The following is a 21,492-nucleotide window of genomic DNA, read 5'->3' as shown; positions in this document are numbered from 1 at the left end:
ATGCTAGCTCTCATGGGTTTCACGAACAAAGCACACCCGAGTCTCTTTTACGTGACAACTTTCTGCACCCTCTCTCCGTTTGTTCAGCCATCATGTTGAGGTTTCATACCAAGTTGTTTTTGTACCACATCCACCCTCACCGTGACTTTGAGGAACTCGGCGGAATAATGGTGAAGGCACGGCTCTTTGTCCTTGGACTCCTGGTGCTGGTACAGGAGGCGGAGGCCATTCAGCCCCTCGAACCCGTATCTTAACTCGACGTGCAAACCTTGGTTCCGTAACCCTTAACCAAGCATAATCTAGTGATAACTGTAAGAAATTGTCATATTTTATATTACATATATATAATGTAATAATGTAATTAAAACCTGGGTTATGATGCACACAGTCAGTATGCCTGCTAAGCTGTGATTAAGGGGTCATAAAAGTGAAGTCATCATTGGATTTGCAGGTGACGTGTTCTGCTAATAGATTTGAGAACCATTTATTTGTTTACAGATAGCTAGCTAAGGGAATATTGTTGACATTTAACTGGCAACTGGGGTTCAGATAATTTATGAGGGGTATTGTGTTCCATCCCAGCTTAATAGGTCATGGGACATCTTGCGGGAGGAGACAAAAGAATGCCTCACGTTTCGGGGACAGATAACAAAATTAATGTGAGGAACCAGGTCTCTCTGAAAAAAAAATAGTTCATCCGAGCATTTTGATCCCAAAATGGGTGCTTCAGTTCTGGTCATGAAAGGTTCTCTCGCCAATAACTCTGCACGGAGAAAAGCAAGTAGAAACCTGGTTGTGAACTTTATTCACGAGCGGCAGCAGAACTATATTGGTTTGCTTAATTGGGATATAGTGGCAGGTTCCAGAAGTAAATTAAGGTGTTCTCTTTTACTTAAGAATGGTTGTAACTGTTAATTGTAAAGCTATTTCTTTGCTGTTAATGTGGGTAATGCTGATCAAATTAAAGTTTGTTTTCACATAAAACACACCTATTGCCCCTTACAATTCCAGGCGGGAGAGGTGGCGGGTTTGGAAGGTGCTGTCGAAGGAGCCTCGGCGAGCGGCTGCCGTGCATTTTGTAGACGGTACACACGGCTGCCGCTGTGCGTTGGTGGGGGAGGGAGCGAATGTGGAAGGTGGGGGTTAGCGTGTCGATCGAGCGGGAGCTGCTTTGTCCTGGATGGTGTCGAGCTTCTAGAGTGTAGTTGGGAGCCGCACTCATCCAGGCAAGTGGAGAGGGTCCCATCACACTCCTGACTTGTGCCCTTGTAGATGGTGGACAGGCTTTGGGGGGGGGGGGGGGGGGGGGGCTCAGGATGTGAGTGACTCTCCGCAGGATTCCCAGCCTCTGACCTGCTCTGGGACCCACAGTGTTTATGTGGCTGGGTCCAGTTCAGTTTCTGATCAATGGTCACCCCCAGGATGTTGATTGTGGGCGATTCAGCGATGGGAATGCCATTGAATAAGAGGCAGTGGTTAGATCCCCTCTTGTAGGAGATGGTCATTGCCGGGCACTTGTGTGGCGCGAATGTAACTTGCCCCTTGTCAGCCCCGAGCCTGGATATTGTCCAGGTCTTGCTGCATTTGGACACGGACGGCTTAATTATCTGAGGAGTTGCAAAGGGTTGTAAGTGGCTTCAGGTTACAGAGATAGGGAGGGTAGTAGGAGCTGGAGGAGGTTACAGAGATGGGGAGGGTTGTAGGGGCTGGAGGAGGTTACAGAGATAGGGAGGGTTGTAGGGGCTGGAGGAGGTTACAGAGATAGGGAGGGTTGTAGGGGCTGGAGGAGGTTACAGAGATAGGGAGGGTTGTAGGGACTGGAGGAGGTTTCAGAGATAGGGAGGGTTGTAGGGACTGGAGGAGGTTACAGAGATAGGGAGGAATGTAGGGGCTGGCGGAGGTTACAGAGATAGGGAGGGTTGGAGGAGCTGGTGGAGGTTACAGAGATAGGGAGGGTTGCTGAGGCTGGAGGAGATTACAGAGATAGGGAGGGTTGTAGGGGCTGGAGGAGGTTACAGAGATAGGGAGGGTTGGAGGAGCTGGAGGAGGTTACAGAGATGGGGAGGGTTGTAGGGGCTGGAGGAGGTTACAGAGATAGGGAGGGGTGTAGGGGCTGGCGGAGGTTACAGAGATAGGGAGGGTTGTAGGGGCTGGAGGAGGTTACAGAGATAGGGAGGGTTGTAGGGGCTGGAGGAGGTTACAGAGATAGGGAGGGTTGTAGGGGCTGGAGGAGGTTACAGAGATAGGGAGGGTTGTAGGGACTGGAGGAGGTTTCAGAGATAGGGAGGGTTGTAGGGACTGGAGGAGGTTACAGAGATAGGGAGGAATGTAGGGGCTGGCGGAGGTTACAGAGATAGGGAGGGTTGGAGGAGCTGGTGGAGGTTACAGAGATAGGGAGGGTTGCTGAGGCTGGAGGAGATTACAGAGATAGGGAGGGTTGTAGGGGCTGGAGGAGGTTACAGAGATAGGGAGGGTTGGAGGAGCTGGAGGAGGTTACAGAGATAGGGAGGGTTGTTGGGCCTGGAGGAGGTTACAGAGATAGGGAAGGTTGTAGGGGCTGGAGGAGGTTGCAGAGATAGGGAGTGTTGTAGGGGCTGGAGGAGGTTACAGAGATAGGGAGGGTTGTCGGGAGTGGAGGAGGTTACAGAGATAGGGAGGGTTGTGGGGGCTGGAGGAGGTTACAGAGATAGGGAGGGTTGTAGGGGCTGGAGGAGGTTACAGAGATAGGGAGGGTTGTAGGGGCTGGAGGAGGTTACAGAGGCCAGGTTCACTGAAAGTTTGCACAATCTGTCAGTTTAATGGTTTATTTACAAATTTCCATTCAGTTGAGCTCCACGATCACAGAGTAACCGATCCCAGCCTCTCTCTCTGTTCCAACAGTGAAATATTATCATCAGAGAGGAAATAATAGATAACCTGTACCTAGAGAGAAGAACACGGGGTTAGATACAGAGTAAAGCTCCCTCTGCAATGCCCCCATCAAACACTCCCAGGACAGGTAAAGCACAGGGTTAGATACAGGGTAAAGCTCCCACTGCACTGTCCCCATCAAACACTCCCAGGACAGGTAAAGCACGGGGTTAGATACAGAGTCAAGCTCCCTCTATACCGTCGCCATCAAACATTCCCAGTACAGGTACAGCACGGGGTTAGATACAGAGTAAAGCTCCCTCTACACTGTCCCCATCAAACACTCCCAGGACAGGTACAGCACGGGGTTAGATACAGAGTAAGTTCCCTCTACACTGTCCCCATCAAACACTCCCAGGACAGGCATAGCACGGGGTTAGATACAGAGTAAAGCTCCGTCTACACTGTCCCCATCAAACACTCCCAGGACAGGTACAGCACGGGGTTAGATACAGAGTAAAGCTCCCTCTACACTGTCCCCATCAAACACTCCCAGGACAGGTACAGCACGGGGAGAGAAACAGAGTAAAGCTCCCTCTACACTGTCCCTATCAAACACTCCCAGGACAGGTACAGCACGGGGTTAGATACAGAGTAAAGCTCCCTCTACACTGTCCCTATGAAACACTCCCAGGACAGGTACAGCATGGGGTTAGATACAGAGTAAAGCTCCCTCTACACTGTCCCCATCAAACACTCCCAGGACAGGTACAGCACAGGGTTAGATACAGAGTAAAACTCCCGCTACACTGTCCCCATCAAACACTCCCAGGACAGGTACAGCATGGGGTTAGATACAGAGTAAAGCTACCTCAACACTGTCCCTATCAAATACTCCCAGGACAGGTACAGCACGGGGTTAGATACAGAGTAAAGCTGCCTCAACACTGTCCCCATCAAACAATCCCAGGACAGGTACAGCACGGGGTGAGATACAGAGTAAAGCTCCCTCTACACTGTCCCCATCTAACACTCCCAGGACAGGTGCAGCACGGGGAGAGAAACAGAGTAAAGCTCCCTCTACACTGTCCCCATCAAACACTCCCAGGACAGGTACAGCACGGGGTTAGATACAGAGTAAAGCTCCCGCTACACTGTCCCCATCAAACACTCACAGGACAGGTACAGCAAGGGGTTAGATACAGAGTAAAGCTCCCTCTGCACTGTCCCCATCAAACACTCCCAGGACAGGTACAGCACGGGGTTAGATACAGAGTAAAGCTCCCGCTACACTGTCCCCATCAAACACTCACAGGACAGGTACAGCAAGGGGTTAGATACAGAGTAAAGCTCCCTCTACACTGCCCCTATCAAACACTCCCAGGACAGGTACAGCACAGAGTTAGATTCAGAATAAAGCTCCCTCTACACTGTCCCTATCAAATACTCCCAGGACAGGTACAGCACGGGGTTAGATACAGAATAAAGCTCCCTCTACTCTGTCCCTATCAAACACTCCCAGGACAGGTACAGCACGGGGTTAGATACAGAGTAAAGCTCCCTCTAAACCGTACCCGTCAAACACTCCCAGGACAGGTACAGCACAGAGTTAGATACAGAGTAAAGCTCCCTCTACACTGTCCGCATCCAGCACTCCCAGGACAGGTACAGCACGTGGAGAGAAACAGAGTAAAGCTCCCTCTACACTGTGTAGCGCACAAAGACTCACGAGAGACGAATATAGATGAAGTCGATGAGGCTTTATTAAGCGTGACTTGTTCCCCGCAGTTCAGTAGCTGACTGGCCTGCGGGGGAGAACTCCAAGTTCTTATACTCCGCCTTCAGGGCGGAGCTAGAGGTCAACAGCCAACCAGGACCCGGGATCTGTCAGCCAATGACATCATGGCTTCACAGTCCCACATGACCCCTAATGCATACTACCACACAGGTACATCATGGGCTTAGAGAAAGAGTAAAGCTCCCTCTACACTGTCCCCATCAAACACTCCCAGGACAGGTACAGCACGGGGTTAGATACAGAGTAAAGCTCCCTCTACACTGTCCCCATCAAACACTCCCAGGACAGGTACAGCACAGCGTCAGATACAGAGTAAACCTCCCTCTACACTGTCCACATCAAACACTCCCAGGACAGGTACAGCACGGGGTTAGATACAGAGTAAAGCTCCCTCTACACTGTCCCCATCAAACACTCCCAGGGCAGGTACAGCACGGGGTTAGATACAGAGTAAAGCTCCCTCTACACTGTCCCCATCAAACACACTCAGGACAGGTACAGCACGGGGTTAGATACAGAGTAAAGCTCTCTCTACATTGCCCCCATCAAACACTCCCAGGACAGGTTCAGCACGGGGATAGATACAGAATAAAGCTCCCTCTACACTGTCCCCATCAAACACTCCCAGGGCAGGTACAGCACGGGGTTAGATACAGAGTAAAGCTCCCTCTACACTGTCCCCATCAACACTCCCAGTACAGGTACAGCACGGGGTTAGATACAGAGTAAAGCTCCCTCAACACTGTCCTCATCAAACACTCCCAGGACAGGTACAGCACGGGTTAGATACAGAGTAAAGCTCCCTCAACACTGTCCCCATCAAATACTCCCAGGACAGGTACAGCACGGGCTAGATACAGAGTAAAGCTCCCTCTACACTGTCCCCATCAAACACTCCCAGGACAGGTACAGCACGGGATTAGATACAGAGTAAAGCTCCCTCTACACTGTCCCCATCAAACACTCCCAGGACAGGTACAGCACGGGGTTAGATACAGAGTAAAGCTCCCTCTACACTGTCCCCATCAAACACTCCCAGGACAGGTACAGCACGGGATTAGATACAGAGTAAAGCTCCCTCAACACTGCCCCCATCAAACACTCCCAGGACAGGTACAGCACGGGATTAGATACAGAGTAAAGCTCCCTCGACACTGTCCCCATCAAACACTCCCAGGACAGGTACAGCACGGGTTAGATACAGAGTAAAGCTCCCTCTACACTGTCCCCATCAAACACTCCCAGGACAGGTACAGCACGGGATTAGATACAGAGTAAAGCTCCCTCTACACTGTCCCCATCAAACACTCCCAGGACAGGTACAGCACGGGGTTTGATACAGAGTAAAGCTCCCTCTGCACTGTCCCCATCAAACACTCCCAGGACAGGTACAGCACGGGGTTAGATACAGAGTAAAGCTCCCTCTACACTGTCCCCATCAAACACTCCCAGGACAGGTACACCTCGGGGGTTGATCCACCTACTTGAGCTACGACTTCGTGTGAAACATCCATGGGTAATCCTTCGTGCCTGACGCGAAGCAATGACGGCCCAAACACTGTTGCTAAATTATGTAGACTCATTTTATTGATTGGTTCGTGTTCTGTGACCCTAGGAAGAAAATATGAGACTTCAGTTAAAAACATTTCTCTCCTTTACCCAAGAAGCTTCATGCTCTGTGTGAGATAGAGAGAGGACTGAGAGACACCAGTCAGTGTACAGATATCTCCCTGAGAGAGAGGGGGGACTGAAAGACACCAATCAGTGTACAGATATCACCCTGAGAGAGAGAGGGGACTGAGAGACACCAGTCAGTGTACAGATATCTCCCTGAGAGAGAGAGGACTGAGAGACACCAGTCAGTGTACAGATATCTCCCTGAGAGAGAGGGGACTGAGAAACACCAGTCAGTGTACAGATATCTCCCTGAGAGAGAGAGGGGACTGAGAGACACCAGTCAGTGTACAGATATCTCCCTGAGAGAGAGGGGGGACTGAAAGACACCAATCAGTGTACAGATATCACCCTGAGAGAGAGAGGGGACTGAGAGACACCAGTCAGTGTACAGATATCTCCCTGAGAGAGAGAGGACTGAGAGACACCAGTCAGTGTACAGATATCTCCCTGAGAGAGAGGGGACTGAGAAACACCAGTCAGTGTACAGATATCTCCCTGAGAGAGAGAGGGGACTGAGAGACACCAGTCAGTGTACAGATATCTCCCTGAGAGAGCGAGAGGACTGAGAGACACCAGTCTGTGTACAGATATCTCCCTGAGAGAGAGGGGACTGAGAGACACCAGTCAGTGTACAGATATCTCCCTGAGAGAGAGGGGATTGAGAGACACCAGTCAGTGTACAGATATCTCCCTGAGAGAGAGAGGGGACAGAGAGACACCAGTCAGTGTACAGATATCTCCCTGAGAGAGAGAGGGGATTGAGAGACACCAGTCAGTGTTCAGATATCTCCCTGAGAGAGAGAGGGGACTGAGAGACACCAGTCAGTGTACAGATATCTCCCTGAGAGAGAGAGGGGATTGAGAGACACCAGTCAGTGTTCAGATATCTCCCTGAGAGAGAGAGGGGATTGAGAGACACCAGTCAGTGTTCAGATATCTCCCTGAGAGAGAGAGAGAGGACTGAGAGACACCAGTCAGTGTACAGATATCTCCCTGAGAGAGAGGACTGAGAGACACCAGTCAGTGTACAGATATCTCCCTGAGAGAGAGAGAGGACTGTGAGACACCAGTCAGTGTACAGATATGTCCCTGAGAGAGGGGACTGAGAGACACCAGTCAGTGTACAGATATCTCCCTGAGAGTGAGAGGGCTGAGAGACACCAGTCAGTGTACAGATATCTCCCTGAGAGAGAGAGGGGACTGAGAGACACCAGTCAGTGTTCAGATATCTCCCTGAGAGAGAGAGAGGACTGAGAGACACCAGTCAGTGTACAGATATCTCCCTGAGAGAGGGGACTGAGAGACACCAGTCAGTGTACAGATATCTCCCTGAGAGAGAGGGGGGACTGAGAGACACCAGTCAGTGTACAGATATCTCCCTGAGAGAGAGAGGACTGAGAGACACCAGTCAGTGTACAGATATCTCCCTGAGAGAGGGGACTGAGAGACACCAGTCAGTGTACAGATATGTCCCTGAGAGAGGGGACTGAGAGACACCAGTCAGTGTACAGATATCTCCCTGAGAGTGAGAGGGCTGAGAGACACCAGTCAGTGTACAGATATCTCCCTGAGAGAGAGAGGGGACTGAGAGACACCAGTCAGTGTTCAGATATCTCCCTGAGAGAGAGAGAGGACTGAGAGACACCAGTCAGTGTACAGATATCTCCCTGAGAGAGGGGACTGAGAGACACCAGTCAGTGTACAGATATCTCCCTGAGAGAGAGGGGGGACTGAGAGACACCAGTCAGTGTACAGATATCTCCCTGAGAGAGAGAGGACTGAGAGACACCAGTCAGTGTACAGATATCTCCCTGAGAGAGGGGACTGAGAGACACCAGTCAGTGTACAGATATCTCCCTGAGAGAGAGGGGACTGAGAGACACCAGTCAGTGTACAGATATCTCCCTGAGAGAGAGGGGACTGAGAGACACCAGTCAGTGTACAGATATCTCCCTGAGAGAGAGAGAGGGGACTGAGAGACACCAGTCAGTGTACAGATATCTCCCTGAGAGAGGGGACTGAGAGACACCAGTCAGTGTACAGATATCTCCCTGAGAGAGAGAGGGGACTGAGAGACACCAGTCAGTGTACAGATATCTCCCCGAGAGGGGACTGAGAGACACCAGTCAGAGTACAGATATCTGCCTGAGAGAGAGAGGGGACTGAGAGACACCAGTCAGTGTACAGATATCTCCCTGAGAGAGAGAGGGGACTGAGAGACTCCAGTCAGTGTACAGATATTTCCCTGAGAGAGAGAGGACTGAGAGACACCAGTCAGTGTACAGCTATCTCCCTGAGAGAGGGGACTGACAGACACCAGTCAGTGTACAGATATCACCCTGAGAGAGAGGGGACTGAGAGACACCAGTCAGTGTACAGATATCTCCCTGAGAGAGAGAGGGGACTGAGAGACACCAGTCTGTGTACAGATATCTCCCCGAGAGAGAGGGGACTGAGAGACACCAGTCAGTGTACAGATATCTCCCTGAGAGAGAGGACTGAGAGACACCAGTCAGTGTACAGATATCTCCCTGAGAGAGAGGGGACTGAGAGACACCAGTCAGTGTACAGATATCACCCTGAGAGAGAGGGGACTGAGAGACACCAGTCAGTGTACAGATATCCGCCCGAGAGTGTTGAATTGAAATATTTCACGTACTTTTTGAGATGCTTCATCAGGTACAAAAATGTGTTGAGATTCGGATCGGGAAGCTGGCTGAGGAATGATGTCATCTCCCTTTCCTTGACTGTGGCATCTTCCTGTGCTGGTAGTTGAGTCGAACACATAGGAGGGGTCAGAAATGCTGAGTTCTCTCTCCCCTCGCCCACCCGCCATGACATCGCCACCTTCTCCACGCTCGATTGCCCCCTGCTCCCTCTGGCTACCGCTGGCCCCCGACATCAGTGGGGGTGGGGGGGGGGGGTGGTTGGAGGGGAGGGGTTGCTCCAGGAGGAGGGTGATGATGAGCTGCAGTCCAGAGTTCTCACTCCAGCCGGCCAGCTCCCTTCCCTCCACGAGCCAGGGCAGTGTGCTACTCAACTGTAGCAGGCGTCACATTATTATTATTATTATTATTTTTTTTTTAAACTTTCACCTCCGACTTTCACGTGTTCGCCTGCCTGACTCCCTCCCAAAGCCTGTCCACCATTCACATGTCAGGAGTTTCTCCCCCCCCCCCCCCCACACCATCCTAACTGGGAAATATATCGCCGTTCCTTCACTGTTGTTGTAGTATTCTCTATTCTGCTTTACCTGGATGGCCTGGGTGTCGTGTTCAATAAAGTAACACACAGCTTTGTTATCGAACAACACTACAAATTGATTACACTACTAACTAAGATTTGTTCAAATTCCTCAAGTAGAAGTTATTGTATAAAACAATGCTATCTCTAACTTATGGAACTCTCAAGTCTACAACTGCTCTCTATGCCTGGCCCTCTTATCCAGCTCTCTCCTAACTCTTATCTCCTAACTATCTTCTCATCCCGGAATCCCCAAGCCACATGATATATATATATATATATGACTGTTCTGTGTTTCCCTCTAGTGGTATGAAATGTTAGCATTAACTTGTTAATCCTTTACATCCCAGTCAATATACATAGCATGACCGCTGTGGCTGCGTCTGAATCCAGGAACTCACTCCCTAACAGCACAGTGGGTGTGCCTACACCCCACGGGACTCCAGCGGCTCAAGATGGCAGCTCACCCACCCCCTTCGCGAGGCGCCATTGGCCTTGCCAGATGTGTCAAAAGGCTCGTGAGCAAATCAAATTCGTAGGCACCTACCAGCGGCTGCCACGAAGGACGGGATTAATTCGTCTGTGAGTAGTGGCTCTGGCAGTTCCCGGAAGTACAGCTTTAAAGTCCCGGCCACCACATTGACATCGTAATCCTTCAAATGCGTCACCGCTTCCTTCGGGTCTGGACGGGGAGCAGGGAGGAAAAAGGAAGTTTTCAGCTCGGGACACGTGAACTGAACTCAGCCCCTCCCTCATAGGACCCACCACCCTCGAAGTCACTCCCAACGCCTCAGCTTCTCAGTCAGAATCCATGGGCGGAATTCTACGGTATCGGTGGCTGCCGACTGGCGCCCAAAACGGCGCAAATCAGTCGGGCATCGCGCCGCCCCAAAGGTGCGGAATGCTCGGCGTCTTGGGGGGCCGAGCCCCAACCTTAAGGGGCTAGGCCCGCGCCGGACTGATTTCCGCCCCGCCAGCTGGCGCGGAAATGACATCTCCGGGCGGCGCATGCGCGGGAGCGTCAGCGGCCGCTGACAGTTTCCCGCGCATGCGCAGTGGAGGGAGTCTCTTCCGCCTCCGCCATGGTGGAGACCGTGGCGGAGGTGGAAGGGAAAGAGTGCCCCCACGGCACAGGCCCGCCCGCGGATCGGTGGGCCCCGATCGCGGGCCAGGCCACCGTGGGGGCACCGCCCCCGGGGTCAGATCGCCCCGCGCCCCCCCCCCTGGACCCCGGAGCCCGCCCGCGCCGCCTTGTCCCGCCGGTAAGGTACGTGGTTGAATCTACACCGGCGGGACAGGCATTTTAGCGGCGGGACTTCGGCCCATCCGGGACGGAGAATCGCGCGGGGGGGAGGCCCGCCAACCGGCGCGGCGCGATACCCGCCCCCGCCGAATATCCGGTGGTGGAGAATTCGGCAACCGGTGGGGGCGGGATTCACGCCAGTCCCCGGCGATTCGCCGACCCGGAGGGGGGGGTCGGAGAATCTCGCCCCATGATCGAAACACAATCGAAGACTGCAAACTTTATCGTTCCCGGAGAGATATTCCTCCCGGCATCAGCACACAGGGAGCGCCCCACTGTCGGAGGGTCAGTACTGAGGGAGTGCCGCATTGTCAGAGGGTCAGTGCTGAGGGAGCGCCCCACTGTCGGAGGGTCAGTACTGAGGGAGCGCCGCACTGTCAGAGGGTCAGGACTGAGGGAGTGCTGCACTGTCCGAGGGTCAGTACTGAGGGAGTGCCGCACTGCCAGAGGGTCAGTACTGAGGGAGCGCCGCACAGTCGGAGGGTCAGTACTGAGGGAGCGCCGCAATGTCAGACGGTCAGTACTGAGGAAGCGCCGCATTGTCGGAGGGTCAGTATTGAGGGAGTGCTGCACTGTCAGAGGGTCAGTCCTGAGGGAGCGCCGCACTGTCAGAGGGTCAGTACTGAGGGAGTGCCGCACTGTCAGAGGGTCAGTACTGAGGGAGTGCCGCACTGTCAGACGGTCAGTACTGAGGAAGCGCCGCATTGTCGGAGGGTCAGTACTGAGGGAGTGCTGCACTGTCAGACGGTCAGTGCTGAGGGTGTGCCGCATTGTCGGAGGGTCAGTATTGAGGGAGTACTGCACTGTCAGAGGGTCAGTACTGAGGGAGCGCCGCACTGTCAGAGGGTCAGTACTGAGGGAGCGCCGCACTGTCGGAGGTTCAGTACTGAGTGAGTGCTGCACTGTCAGACGGTCAGTACTGAGGAAGCGCCGCATTGTCGGAGGGTCAGTACTGAGGGAGCGCCGCACTGTCAGGGGGTCAGTACTGAGGGAGCGCCGCAATGTTAGAGGGTCAGTGCTGAGAGAGTGCTGCATTGTCGGAGGGTCAGTATTGAGGGAGTGCCGCACTGTCAGTTGGTCAGTACTGAGGGAGCGCCGCACTGTCGGAGGTTCAGTACTGAGGGTGCGCCGCACTGTCAGAGGGTCAGTACTGAGGAAGCGCCGCATTGTCGGAGGGTCAGTATTGAGGGAGTGCCGCACTGTCAGACGGTCAGTACTGAGGAAGCGCCGCATTGTCGGAGGGTCAGTATTGAGGGAGTGCCGCATTGTCAGAGGGTCAGCGCTGAGGGAGTGCCGCACTGTCAGAGGGTCAGTGCTGAGGGAGTGCCGCACTGTCAGAGGGTCAGTACTGAGGGAGTGCCGCATTGTCAGAGGGTCAGCACTGAGGGAGTGCCACACTGTCGGAGGGTCAGTACTGAGGGAGCGCCGCACTGTCAGAGGGTCAGTACTGAGGGAGTGCCTCACTGTCAGAGGGTCAGTACTGAGGGAGTGCCTCACTGTCAGAGGGTCAGTACTGAGGGAGTGCCGCACTGTCAGAGGGTCAGTACTGAGGGAGTGCCGCACTGTCAGAGGGTCAGTACTGAGGGAGTGCCGCACTGTCAGAGGGTCAGTACTGAGGGAGTGCCGCACTGTCGGAGGGTCAGTACTGAGGGAGTGCCGCACTGTCAGAGGGTCAGTACTGAGGGAGCGCCGCACTATCAGGGTCAGTACTGAGGGAGCGCGCACTGTTAGGGTCAGTACTGAGGGAGTGCCGCACTGTCAGAGGGTCAGTACTGAGGGAGTGCCGCACTGTCAGAGGGTCAGTACTGAGGGAGTGCCGCACTGTCGGAGGGTCAGTACTGAGGGAGCGCCGCACTGTCAGAGGGTCAGTACTGAGGGAGTGCCGCACTGTCAGAGGGTCAGTACTGAGGGAGTGCCGCACTGTCAGAGGGTCAGTACTGAGGGAGCGCCGCACTATCAGGGTCAGTACTGAGGGAGCACGCACTGTTAGGGTCAGTACTGAGGGAGCGCGCACTGTCAGGGTCAGTACTGAGGGAGTGCCACACTGTCGGGGGTCAGTACTGAGGGAGCGCCGCACTGTCAGAGTGTTAGTACTGAGGGAGCGCCGCGCTGTCGGAGGGTCAGTACTGAGGGAGCGCCGCACAGTCGGAGGGTCAGTACTGAGGGAGCGCTGCAATGTCAGACGGTCAGTACTGAGGAAGCGCCGCATTGTCGGAGGGTCAGTATTGAGGGAGTGCTGCACTGTCAGAGGGTCAGTACTGAGGGAGCGCCGCACTGTCAGAGGGTCAGTACTGAGGGAGTGCCGCACTGTCAGAGGGTCAGTGCTGAGGGAGCGCCGCACTATCAGGGTCAGTACTGAGGGAGCGCGCACTGCTAGGGTCAGTACTGAGGGAGTGCCGCACTGTCAAAGGGTCAGTACTGAGGGAGCGCCGCACTGTCAGAGGGTCAGTACTGAGGGAGTGCCGCACTGTCAGAGGGTCAGTACTGAGGGAGTGCCGCACTGTCAGAGGGTCAGTACTGAGGGAGTGCCGCACTGTCAGAGGGTCAGTACTGAGGGAGTGCCGCACTGTCAGAGGGTCAGTACTGAGGGAGTGCCGCACTGTCAGAGGGTCAGTACTGAGGGAGCGCCGCACTATCAGGGTCAGTACTGAGGGAGCACGCACTGTTAGGGTCAGTACTGAGGGAGCGCGCACTGTCAGGGTCAGTACTGAGGGAGTGCCACACTGTCGGGGGTCAGTACTGAGGGAGCGCCGCACTGTCAGAGTGTTAGTACTGAGGGAGCGCCGCGCTGTCGGAGGGTCAGTACAGAGGGAGCGCCGCACAGTCGGAGGGTCAGTACTGAGGGAGCGCCGCAATGTCAGACGGTCAGTACTGAGGAAGCGCCGCATTGTCGGAGGGTCAGTATTGAGGGAGTGCTGCACTGTCAGAGGGTCAGTACTGAGGGAGCGCCGCACTGTCAGAGGGTCAGTACTGAGGGAGTGCCGCACTGTCGGAGGGTCAGTACTGAGGGAGCGCCGCACTGTCAGAGGGTCAGTACTGAGGGAGTGCCGCACTGTCAGAGGGTCAGTACTGAGGGAGTGCCGCACTGTCAGAGGGTCAGTACTGAGGGAGCGCCGCACTATCAGGGTCAGTACTGAGGGAGCACGCACTGTTAGGGTCAGTACTGAGGGAGCGCGCACTGTCAGGGTCAGTACTGAGGGAGTGCCACACTGTCGGGGGACAGTACTGAGGGAGCGCCGCACTGTCAGAGTGTTAGTACTGAGGGAGCGCCGCGCTGTCGGAGGGTCAGTACTGAGGGAGCGCCGCACAGTCGGAGGGTCAGTACTGAGGGAGCGCCGCAATGTCAGACGGTCAGTACTGAGGAAGCGCCGCATTGTCGGAGGGTCAGTATTGAGGGAGTGCTGCACTGTCAGAGGGTCAGTACTGAGGGAGCGCCGCACTGTCAGAGGGTCAGTACTGAGGGAGTGCCGCACTGTCAGAGGGTCAGTACTGAGGGAGCGCCGCACTATCAGGGTCAGTACTGAGGGAGCGCGCACTGTTAGGGTCAGTACTGAGGGAGTGCCGCACTGTCAAAGGGTCAGTACTGAGGGAGTGCCGCACTGTCAGAGGGTCAGTACTGAGGGAGTGCCGCAATGTCAGAGGGTCAGTACTGAGGGAGTGCCGCACTGTCAGAGGGTCAGTACTGAGGGAGAGCTGCACTGTCAGAGGGTCAGTACTGAGGGAGTGCCGCACTGTCAGAGGGTCAGTACTGAGGGAGAGCTGCACTGTCAGATGGTCAGTACTGAGGGAGAGCCGCACTGTCAGAGGGTCAGTACTGAGGGAGTGCCGCACTGTCAGAGGGTCAGTACTGAGGGAGTGCCGCACTGTCAGAGGGTCAGTACTGAGGGAGTGCCGCACTGTCAGAGGGTCAGTACTGAGGGAGTGCCGCACTGTCAGAGGGTCAGTACTGAGGGAGTGCCGCACTGTCGGAGAGTCAGTACTGAGGGAGCGCCGCACTGTCAGAGGGTCAGTACTGAGGGAGTGCCGCACTGTCAGAGGGTCAGTACTGAGGGAGTGCCGCACTGTCAGAGGGTCAGTACTGAGGGAGTGCCGCACTGTCAGAGGGTCAGTACTGAGGGAGTGCCGCACTGTCAGAGGGTCAGTACTGAGGGAGTGCCGCACTGTCAGAGGGTCAGTACTGAGGGAGTGCTGCACTGTCAGAGGGTCAATACTGAGGGAGTGCCGCACTGTCAGAGGGTCAGTACTGAGGGAGTGCTGCACTGTGAGAGGGTCAGTACTGAGGGAGTGCTGCACTGTCAGAGGGTCAGTACTGAGGGAGTGCCGCACTGTCAGAGGGTCAGTACTGAGGGAGTGCCGCACTGTCAGAGGGTCAGGACTGAGAGTGTGCCACACTGTCAGATGGTCAGTTCTGAGGGAGTGCTGCACTGTCAGAGTGTCGTACTGTGGGAGTGCTGCTCTGTCAGAGGTTCAGTACAGAGGGAGTGCCGCACTGTCAGTGGGTCAGTACTGAGGGAGTGCCGCACTGTCGGAGGGTCAGTACTGAGGGAGCGCCGCACTGTCAGAGGGTCAGTACTGAGGGAGTGCCGCACTGTCAGAGGGTCAGTACTGAGGGAGTGCCGCACTGTCAGAGGGTCAGTACTGAGGGAGTGCCGCACTATCAGGGTCAGTACTGAGGGAGCACGCACTGTTAGGGTCAGTACTGAGGGAGCGCGCACTGTCAGGGTCAATACTGAGGGAGTGCCACACTGTCGGGGGTCAGTACTGAGGGAGCGCCGCACTGTCAGAGTGTTAGTACTGAGGGAGCGCCGCGCTGTCGGAGGGTCAGTACTGAGGGAGCGCCGCACAGTCGGAGGGTCAGTACTGAGGGAGCGCCGCAATGTCAGACGGTCAGTACTGAGGGAGTGCCGCACTGTCAGAGGGTCAGCACTGAGGGAGTGCCGCACTGTCAGAGGGTCAGTACTGAGGGAGTGCTGCACTGTCGGAGGGTCAGTACTGAGGGAGTGCCGCACTGTCAGAGAGACAGTACTGAGGGAGTGCCGCACTGTCAGAGGGTCAGGACTGAGAGTGTGCCACACTGTCAGATGGTCAGTTCTGAGGGAGTGCTGCACTGTCAGAGTGTCGTACTGTGGGAGTGCTGCTCTGTCAGAGGTTCAGTACAGAGGGAGTGCCGCACTGTCAGTGGGTCAGTACTGAGGGAGTGCTGCACTGTCAGAGGGTCAGTACTGAGGGAGTGCCGCACTGTCAGAGGGTCAGTACTGAGGGAGCGCCGCACTGTCAGAGGGTCAGTACTGAGGGAGCGCCGCACTGTCAGAGGGTCAGTACTGAGGGAGTGCGGCACTGTCAGAGGGTCAGTACTGAGGGAGTGCCGCACTGTCAGAGGGTCAGTACTGAGGGAGTGCCGCACTGTCAGAGGGTCAGTACTGAGGGAGTGCCGCACTGTCAGAGGGTCAGTACTGAGGGAGAGCCGCACTGTCAGAGGGTCAGTACTGAGGGTGTGCTGCACTGTCAGAGGGTCAGTACTGAGGGAGCGCCGCACTGTCAGAGGGTCAGTACTGAGGGAGTGCCGCACTGTCAGAGGGTCAGTACTGAGGGAGCGCTGCACTGTCGGAGGGTCAGTACTGAGGGAGTGGCGCACTGTCAGAGGGTCAGTACTGAGGGAGTGCCGCGCTGTCGGAGGGTCAGTACTGAGGGAGTGCCGCACTGTCAGAGGGTCAGTACTGCGGGAGTGCCGCACTGTCAGAGGGTCAGTACTGAGGGAGCGCCGCACTGTCAGAGGGTCAGTACTGAGGGAGTGCTGCACTGTCAGAGGGTCAGTACTGTGGGAGTGCCGCACTGTCAGAGGGTCAGTACTGAGGGAGTGCCGCACTGTCAGAGGGTCAGCACTGAGGGAGTGCCGCACTGTCAGAGGGTCAGTACTGAGGGAGTGCCGCACTGTCAGAGGGTCAGTACTGAGGGAGTGCCGCACTGTCAGAGGGTCAGTACTGAGGGAGCGCCGCACTATCAGGGTCAGTACTGAGGGAGCACGCACTGTTAGGGTCAGTACTGAGGGAGCGCGCACTGTCAGGGTCAGTACTGAGGGAGTGCCACACTGTCGGGGGTCAGTACTGAGGGAGCGCCGCACTGTCAGAGTGTTAGTACTGAGGGAGCGCCGCGCTGTCGGAGGGTCAGTACTGAGGGAGCGCCGCACAGTCGGAGGGTCAGTACTGAGGGAGTGCTGCACTGTGAGAGGGTCAGTACTGAGGGAGCGCCGCACAGTCGGAGGGTCAGTACTGAGGGAGTGCTGCACTGTGAGAGGGTCAGTACTGAGGGAGTGCTGCACTGTCAGTGTCGTACTGTGGGAGTGCCGCACTGTCGGAGGGTCAGTACTGAGGGAGTGCCGCACTGTCAGAGGGTCAGTACTGAGGGAGTGCCGCGCTGTCGGAGGGTCAGTACTGAGGGAGTGCCGCACTGTCAGAGGGTCAGTACTGAGGGAGTGCCGCACTGTCAGAGGGTCAGTACTGAGGGAGTGCCGCACTGTCAGAGGGTCAGTACTGAGGGAGTGCCGCACTGTCAGAGGGTCAGTACTGAGGGAGTGCTGCACTGTCAGAGGGTCAATACTGAGGGAGTGCCGCACTGTCAGAGGGTCAGTACTGAGGGAGTGCTGCACTGTGAGAGGGTCAGTACTGAGGGAGTGCTGCACTGTCAGAGGGTCAGTACTGAGGGAGTGCCGCACTGTCAGAGGGTCAGTACTGAGGGAGTGCCGCACTGTCAGAGGGTCAGGACTGAGAGTGTGCCACACTGTCAGATGGTCAGTTCTGAGGGAGTGCTGCACTGTCAGAGTGTCGTACTGTGGGAGTGCTGCTCTGTCAGAGGTTCAGTACAGAGGGAGTGCCGCACTGTCAGTGGGTCAGTACTGAGGGAGTGCCGCACTGTCGGAGGGTCAGTACTGAGGGAGCGCCGCACTGTCAGAGGGTCAGTACTGAGGGAGTGCCGCACTGTCAGAGGGTCAGTACTGAGGGAGTGCCGCACTGTCAGAGGGTCAGTACTGAGGGAGTGCCGCACTGTCAGAGGGTCAGTACTGAGGGAGCGCCGCACTATCAGGGTCAGTACTGAGGGAGCACGCACTGTTAGGGTCAGTACTGAGGGAGCGCGCACTGTCAGGGTCAATACTGAGGGAGTGCCACACTGTCGGGGGTCAGTACTGAGGGAGCGCCGCACTGTCAGAGTGTTAGTACTGAGGGAGCGCCGCGCTGTCGGAGGGTCAGTACTGAGGGAGCGCCACACAGTCGGAGGGTCAGTACTGAGGGAGCGCCGCAATGTCAGACGGTCAGTACTGAGGGAGTGCCGCACTGTCAGAGGGTCAGCACTGAGGGAGTGCCGCACTGTCAGAGGGTCAGTACTGAGGGAGTGCTGCACTGTCGGAGGGTCAGTACTGAGGGAGTGCCGCACTGTCAGAGAGTCAGTACTGAGGGAGTGCCGCACTGTCAGAGGGTCAGGACTGAGAGTGTGCCACACTGTCAGATGGTCAGTTCTGAGGGAGTGCTGCACTGTCAGAGTGTCGTACTGTGGGAGTGCTGCTCTGTCAGAGGTTCAGTACAGAGGGAGTGCCGCACTGTCAGTGGGTCAGTACTGAGGGAGTGCCGCACTGTCAGAGGGTCAGTACTGAGGGAGTGCTGCACTGTCAGAGGGTCAGTACTGAGGGAGTGCTGCACTGTCAGAGGGTCAGTACTGAGAGTGTGCCACACTGTCAGAGGGTCAGTACTGATGGAGTGCTGCACTGTCAGAGTGTCGTACTGTGGGAGTGCTGCACTGTCAGAGGGTCAGTACTGAGGGAGTGCTGCACTGTCAGAGGGTCAGTACTGAGAGTGTGCCACACTGTCAGAGGGTCAGTACTGAGGGAGTGCCGCACTGTCAGAGGGTCAGTACTGAGAGTGTGCCACACTGTCAGAGGGTCAGTACTGAGGGAGTGCCGCACTGTCATAGGGTCAGTACTGAGGGAGCGCTGCTCTGTCGGAGGGTCAGTACTGAGGGAGTGCTGCACTGTCAGAGGGTCAGTACTGAGGGAGTGCCGCACTGTCAGAGGGTCAGTACTGAGGGAGCGCCGCACTGTCAGAGGGTCAGTACTGAGGGAGCGCCGCACTGTCAGAGGGTCAGTACTGAGGGAGTGCCGCACTGTCAGAGGGTCAGTACTGAGGGAGTGCCGCACTGTCAGAGGGTCAGTACTGAGGGAGTGCCGCACTGTCAGAGGGTCAGTACTGAGGGAGTGCCGCACTGTCAGAGGGTCAGTACTGAGGGAGAGCCGCACTGTCAGAGGGTCAGTACTGAGGGTGTGCTGCACTGTCAGAGGGTCAGTACTGAGGGAGCGCCGCACTGTCAGAGGGTCAGTACTGAGGGAGTGCCGCACTGTCAGAGGGTCAGTACTGAGGGAGCGCTGCACTGTCGGAGGGTCAGTACTGAGGGAGTGGCGCACTGTCAGAGGGTCAGTACTGAGGGAGTGCCGCGCTGTCGGAGGGTCAGTACTGAGGGAGTGCCGCACTGTCAGAGGGTCAGTACTGCGGGAGTGCCGCACTGTCAGAGGGTCAGTACTGAGGGAGCGCCGCACTGTCAGAGGGTCAGTACTGAGGGAGTGCTGCACTGTCAGAGGGTCAGTACTGTGGGAGTGCCGCACTGTCAGAGGGTCAGTACTGAGGGAGTGCCGCACTGTCAGAGGGTCAGCACTGAGGGAGTGCCGCACTGTCAGAGGGTCAGTACTGAGGGAGTGCCGCACTGTCAGAGGGTCAGTACTGAGGGAGTGCCGCACTGTCAGAGGGTCAGTACTGAGGGAGCGCCGCACTATCAGGGTCAGTACTGAGGCAGCACGCACTGTTAGGGTCAGTACTGAGGGAGCGCGCACTGTCAGGGTCAGTACTGAGGGAGTGCCACACTGTCGGGGGTCAGTACTGAGGGAGCGCCGCACTGTCAGAGTGTTAGTACTGAGGGAGCGCCGCGCTGTCGGAGGGTCAGTACTGAGGGAGCGCCGCACAGTCGGAGGGTCAGTACTGAGGGAGTGCTGCACTGTGAGAGGGTCAGTACTGAGGGAGCGCCGCACAGTCGGAGGGTCAGTACTGAGGGAGTGCTGCACTGTGAGAGGGTCAGTACTGAGGGAGTGCTGCACTGTCAGAGGGTCAGTACTGAGGGAGTGCCGCACTGTCAGAGAGTCAGTACTGAGGGAGTGCTGCACTGTCAGAGGGTCAGTACTGAGGGAGTGCCGCACTGTCAGAGGGTCAGTACTGATGGAGTGCTGCACTGTCAGAGTGTCGTACTGTGGGAGTGCTGCACTGTCGGAGGGTCAGTACTGAGGGAGTGCCGCACTGTCAGAGGGTCAGTACTGAGGGAGTGCCGCGCTGTCGGAGGGTCAGTACTGAGGGAGTGCCGCACTGTCAGAGGGTCAGTACTGAGGGAGTGCCGCACTGTCAGGGTCAGTACTGAGGGAGTGCCACACTGTCGGGGGTCAGTACTGAGGGAGCGCCGCACTGTCAGAGTGTTAGTACTGAGGGAGCGCCGCGCTGTCGGAGGGTCAGTACTGAGGGAGCGCCGCACAGTCGGAGGGTCAGTACTGAGGGAGTGCTGCACTGTGAGAGGGTCAGTACTGAGGGAGTGCTGCACTGTCAGAGGGTCAGTACTGAGGGAGTGCCGCACTGTCAGAGAGTCAGTACTGAGGGAGTGCTGCACTGTCAGAGGGTCAGTACTGAGGGAGTGCCGCACTGTCAGAGGGTCAGTACTGATGGAGTGCTGCACTGTCAGAGTGTCGTACTGTGGGAGTGCTGCACTGTCAGAGGGTCAGTACTGAGAGTGTGCCACACTGTCAGAGGGTCAGTACTGAGGGAGTGCCGCACTGTCAGAGGGTCAGTACTGAGGGAGTTCTGCACTGTCAGAGGGTCAGTACTGAGGGAGTGCTGCACTGTCTGAGGGTCAGTACTGAGCGAGTGCTGCACTGTCAGAGGGTCAGTACTGAGGGAGCGCCGCACTGTCAGAGGGTCAGTACTGAGGGAGTGCCGCACTGTCACAGGGTCAGTACTGAGGGAGTGCCGCACTGTCAGAGGGTCAGTACTGAGAGAGCGCCGCACTGTCAGAGGGTCAGTACTGAGGGAGTGCCGCACTGTCAGAGGGTCAGTACTGAGGGAGTGCTGCACTGTCAGAGGGTCAGTACTGAGAGTGTGCCACACTGTCAGAGGGTCAGTACTGATGGAGTGCCGCACTGTCAGAGGGTCAGTACTGAGGGAGTGCTGCACTGTCAGAGGGTCAGTACTGAGGGAGTGCAGCACTGTCAGAGGGTCAGTACTGATGGAGTGCTGCACTGTCAGAGTGTCGTACTGAGGGAGTGCCGCACTGTCAGAGGGTCAGTACTGAGGGAGTGCTGCACTGTCAGAGGGTCAGTACTGAGGGAGTGCTGCACTGTCAGAGGGTCAGTACTGATGGAGTGCTGCACTGTCAGAGTGTCGTACTGATGGAGTGCCGCACTGTCAGAGGGTCAGTACTGAGGGAGTGCCGCACTGTCGGAGGGTTGGTACTGAGGGAGTGCCGCACTGTCAGAGGGTCAGTACTGAGGGAGTGCCACACTGTCACAGGGTCAGTACTGAGGGAGTGCCGCACTGTCAGAGGG

The 21,492-nt window shown here is 56.1% G+C and overlaps 1 protein-coding gene across 2 annotated transcripts in view; it reads right to left on the bottom strand.

Moving 5' to 3' along the window:
• Positions 1-2,776: 2,776 nt before the first annotated feature.
• Positions 2,777-21,492, bottom strand: part of LOC140396031 (active breakpoint cluster region-related protein-like) — a 247,430-nt gene continuing 228,714 nt past the window's right edge. For both annotated transcript variants that reach the window (XM_072484097.1, XM_072484096.1), the window contains exons 20-23: positions 10,116-10,250; positions 8,985-9,090; positions 6,133-6,259; positions 2,777-2,922 (exon numbers count right to left, since the gene is read on the bottom strand). In XM_072484097.1, the coding sequence (XP_072340198.1) occupies positions 2,839-2,922; positions 6,133-6,259; positions 8,985-9,090; positions 10,116-10,250 (452 nt within the window). In that variant the 3' untranslated portion in view covers positions 2,777-2,838. The remainder of the gene's footprint in view (positions 2,923-6,132; positions 6,260-8,984; positions 9,091-10,115; positions 10,251-21,492) is intronic.

Source organism: Scyliorhinus torazame, chromosome 19 (genome assembly GCF_047496885.1).
Source record: "Scyliorhinus torazame isolate Kashiwa2021f chromosome 19, sScyTor2.1, whole genome shotgun sequence".
Lineage (NCBI taxonomy): Eukaryota > Metazoa > Chordata > Chondrichthyes > Carcharhiniformes > Scyliorhinidae > Scyliorhinus > Scyliorhinus torazame.
The sequence above is the reverse complement of the archived record's forward strand: the minus strand, read 5'-3'. Positions and strand labels throughout refer to the sequence as shown.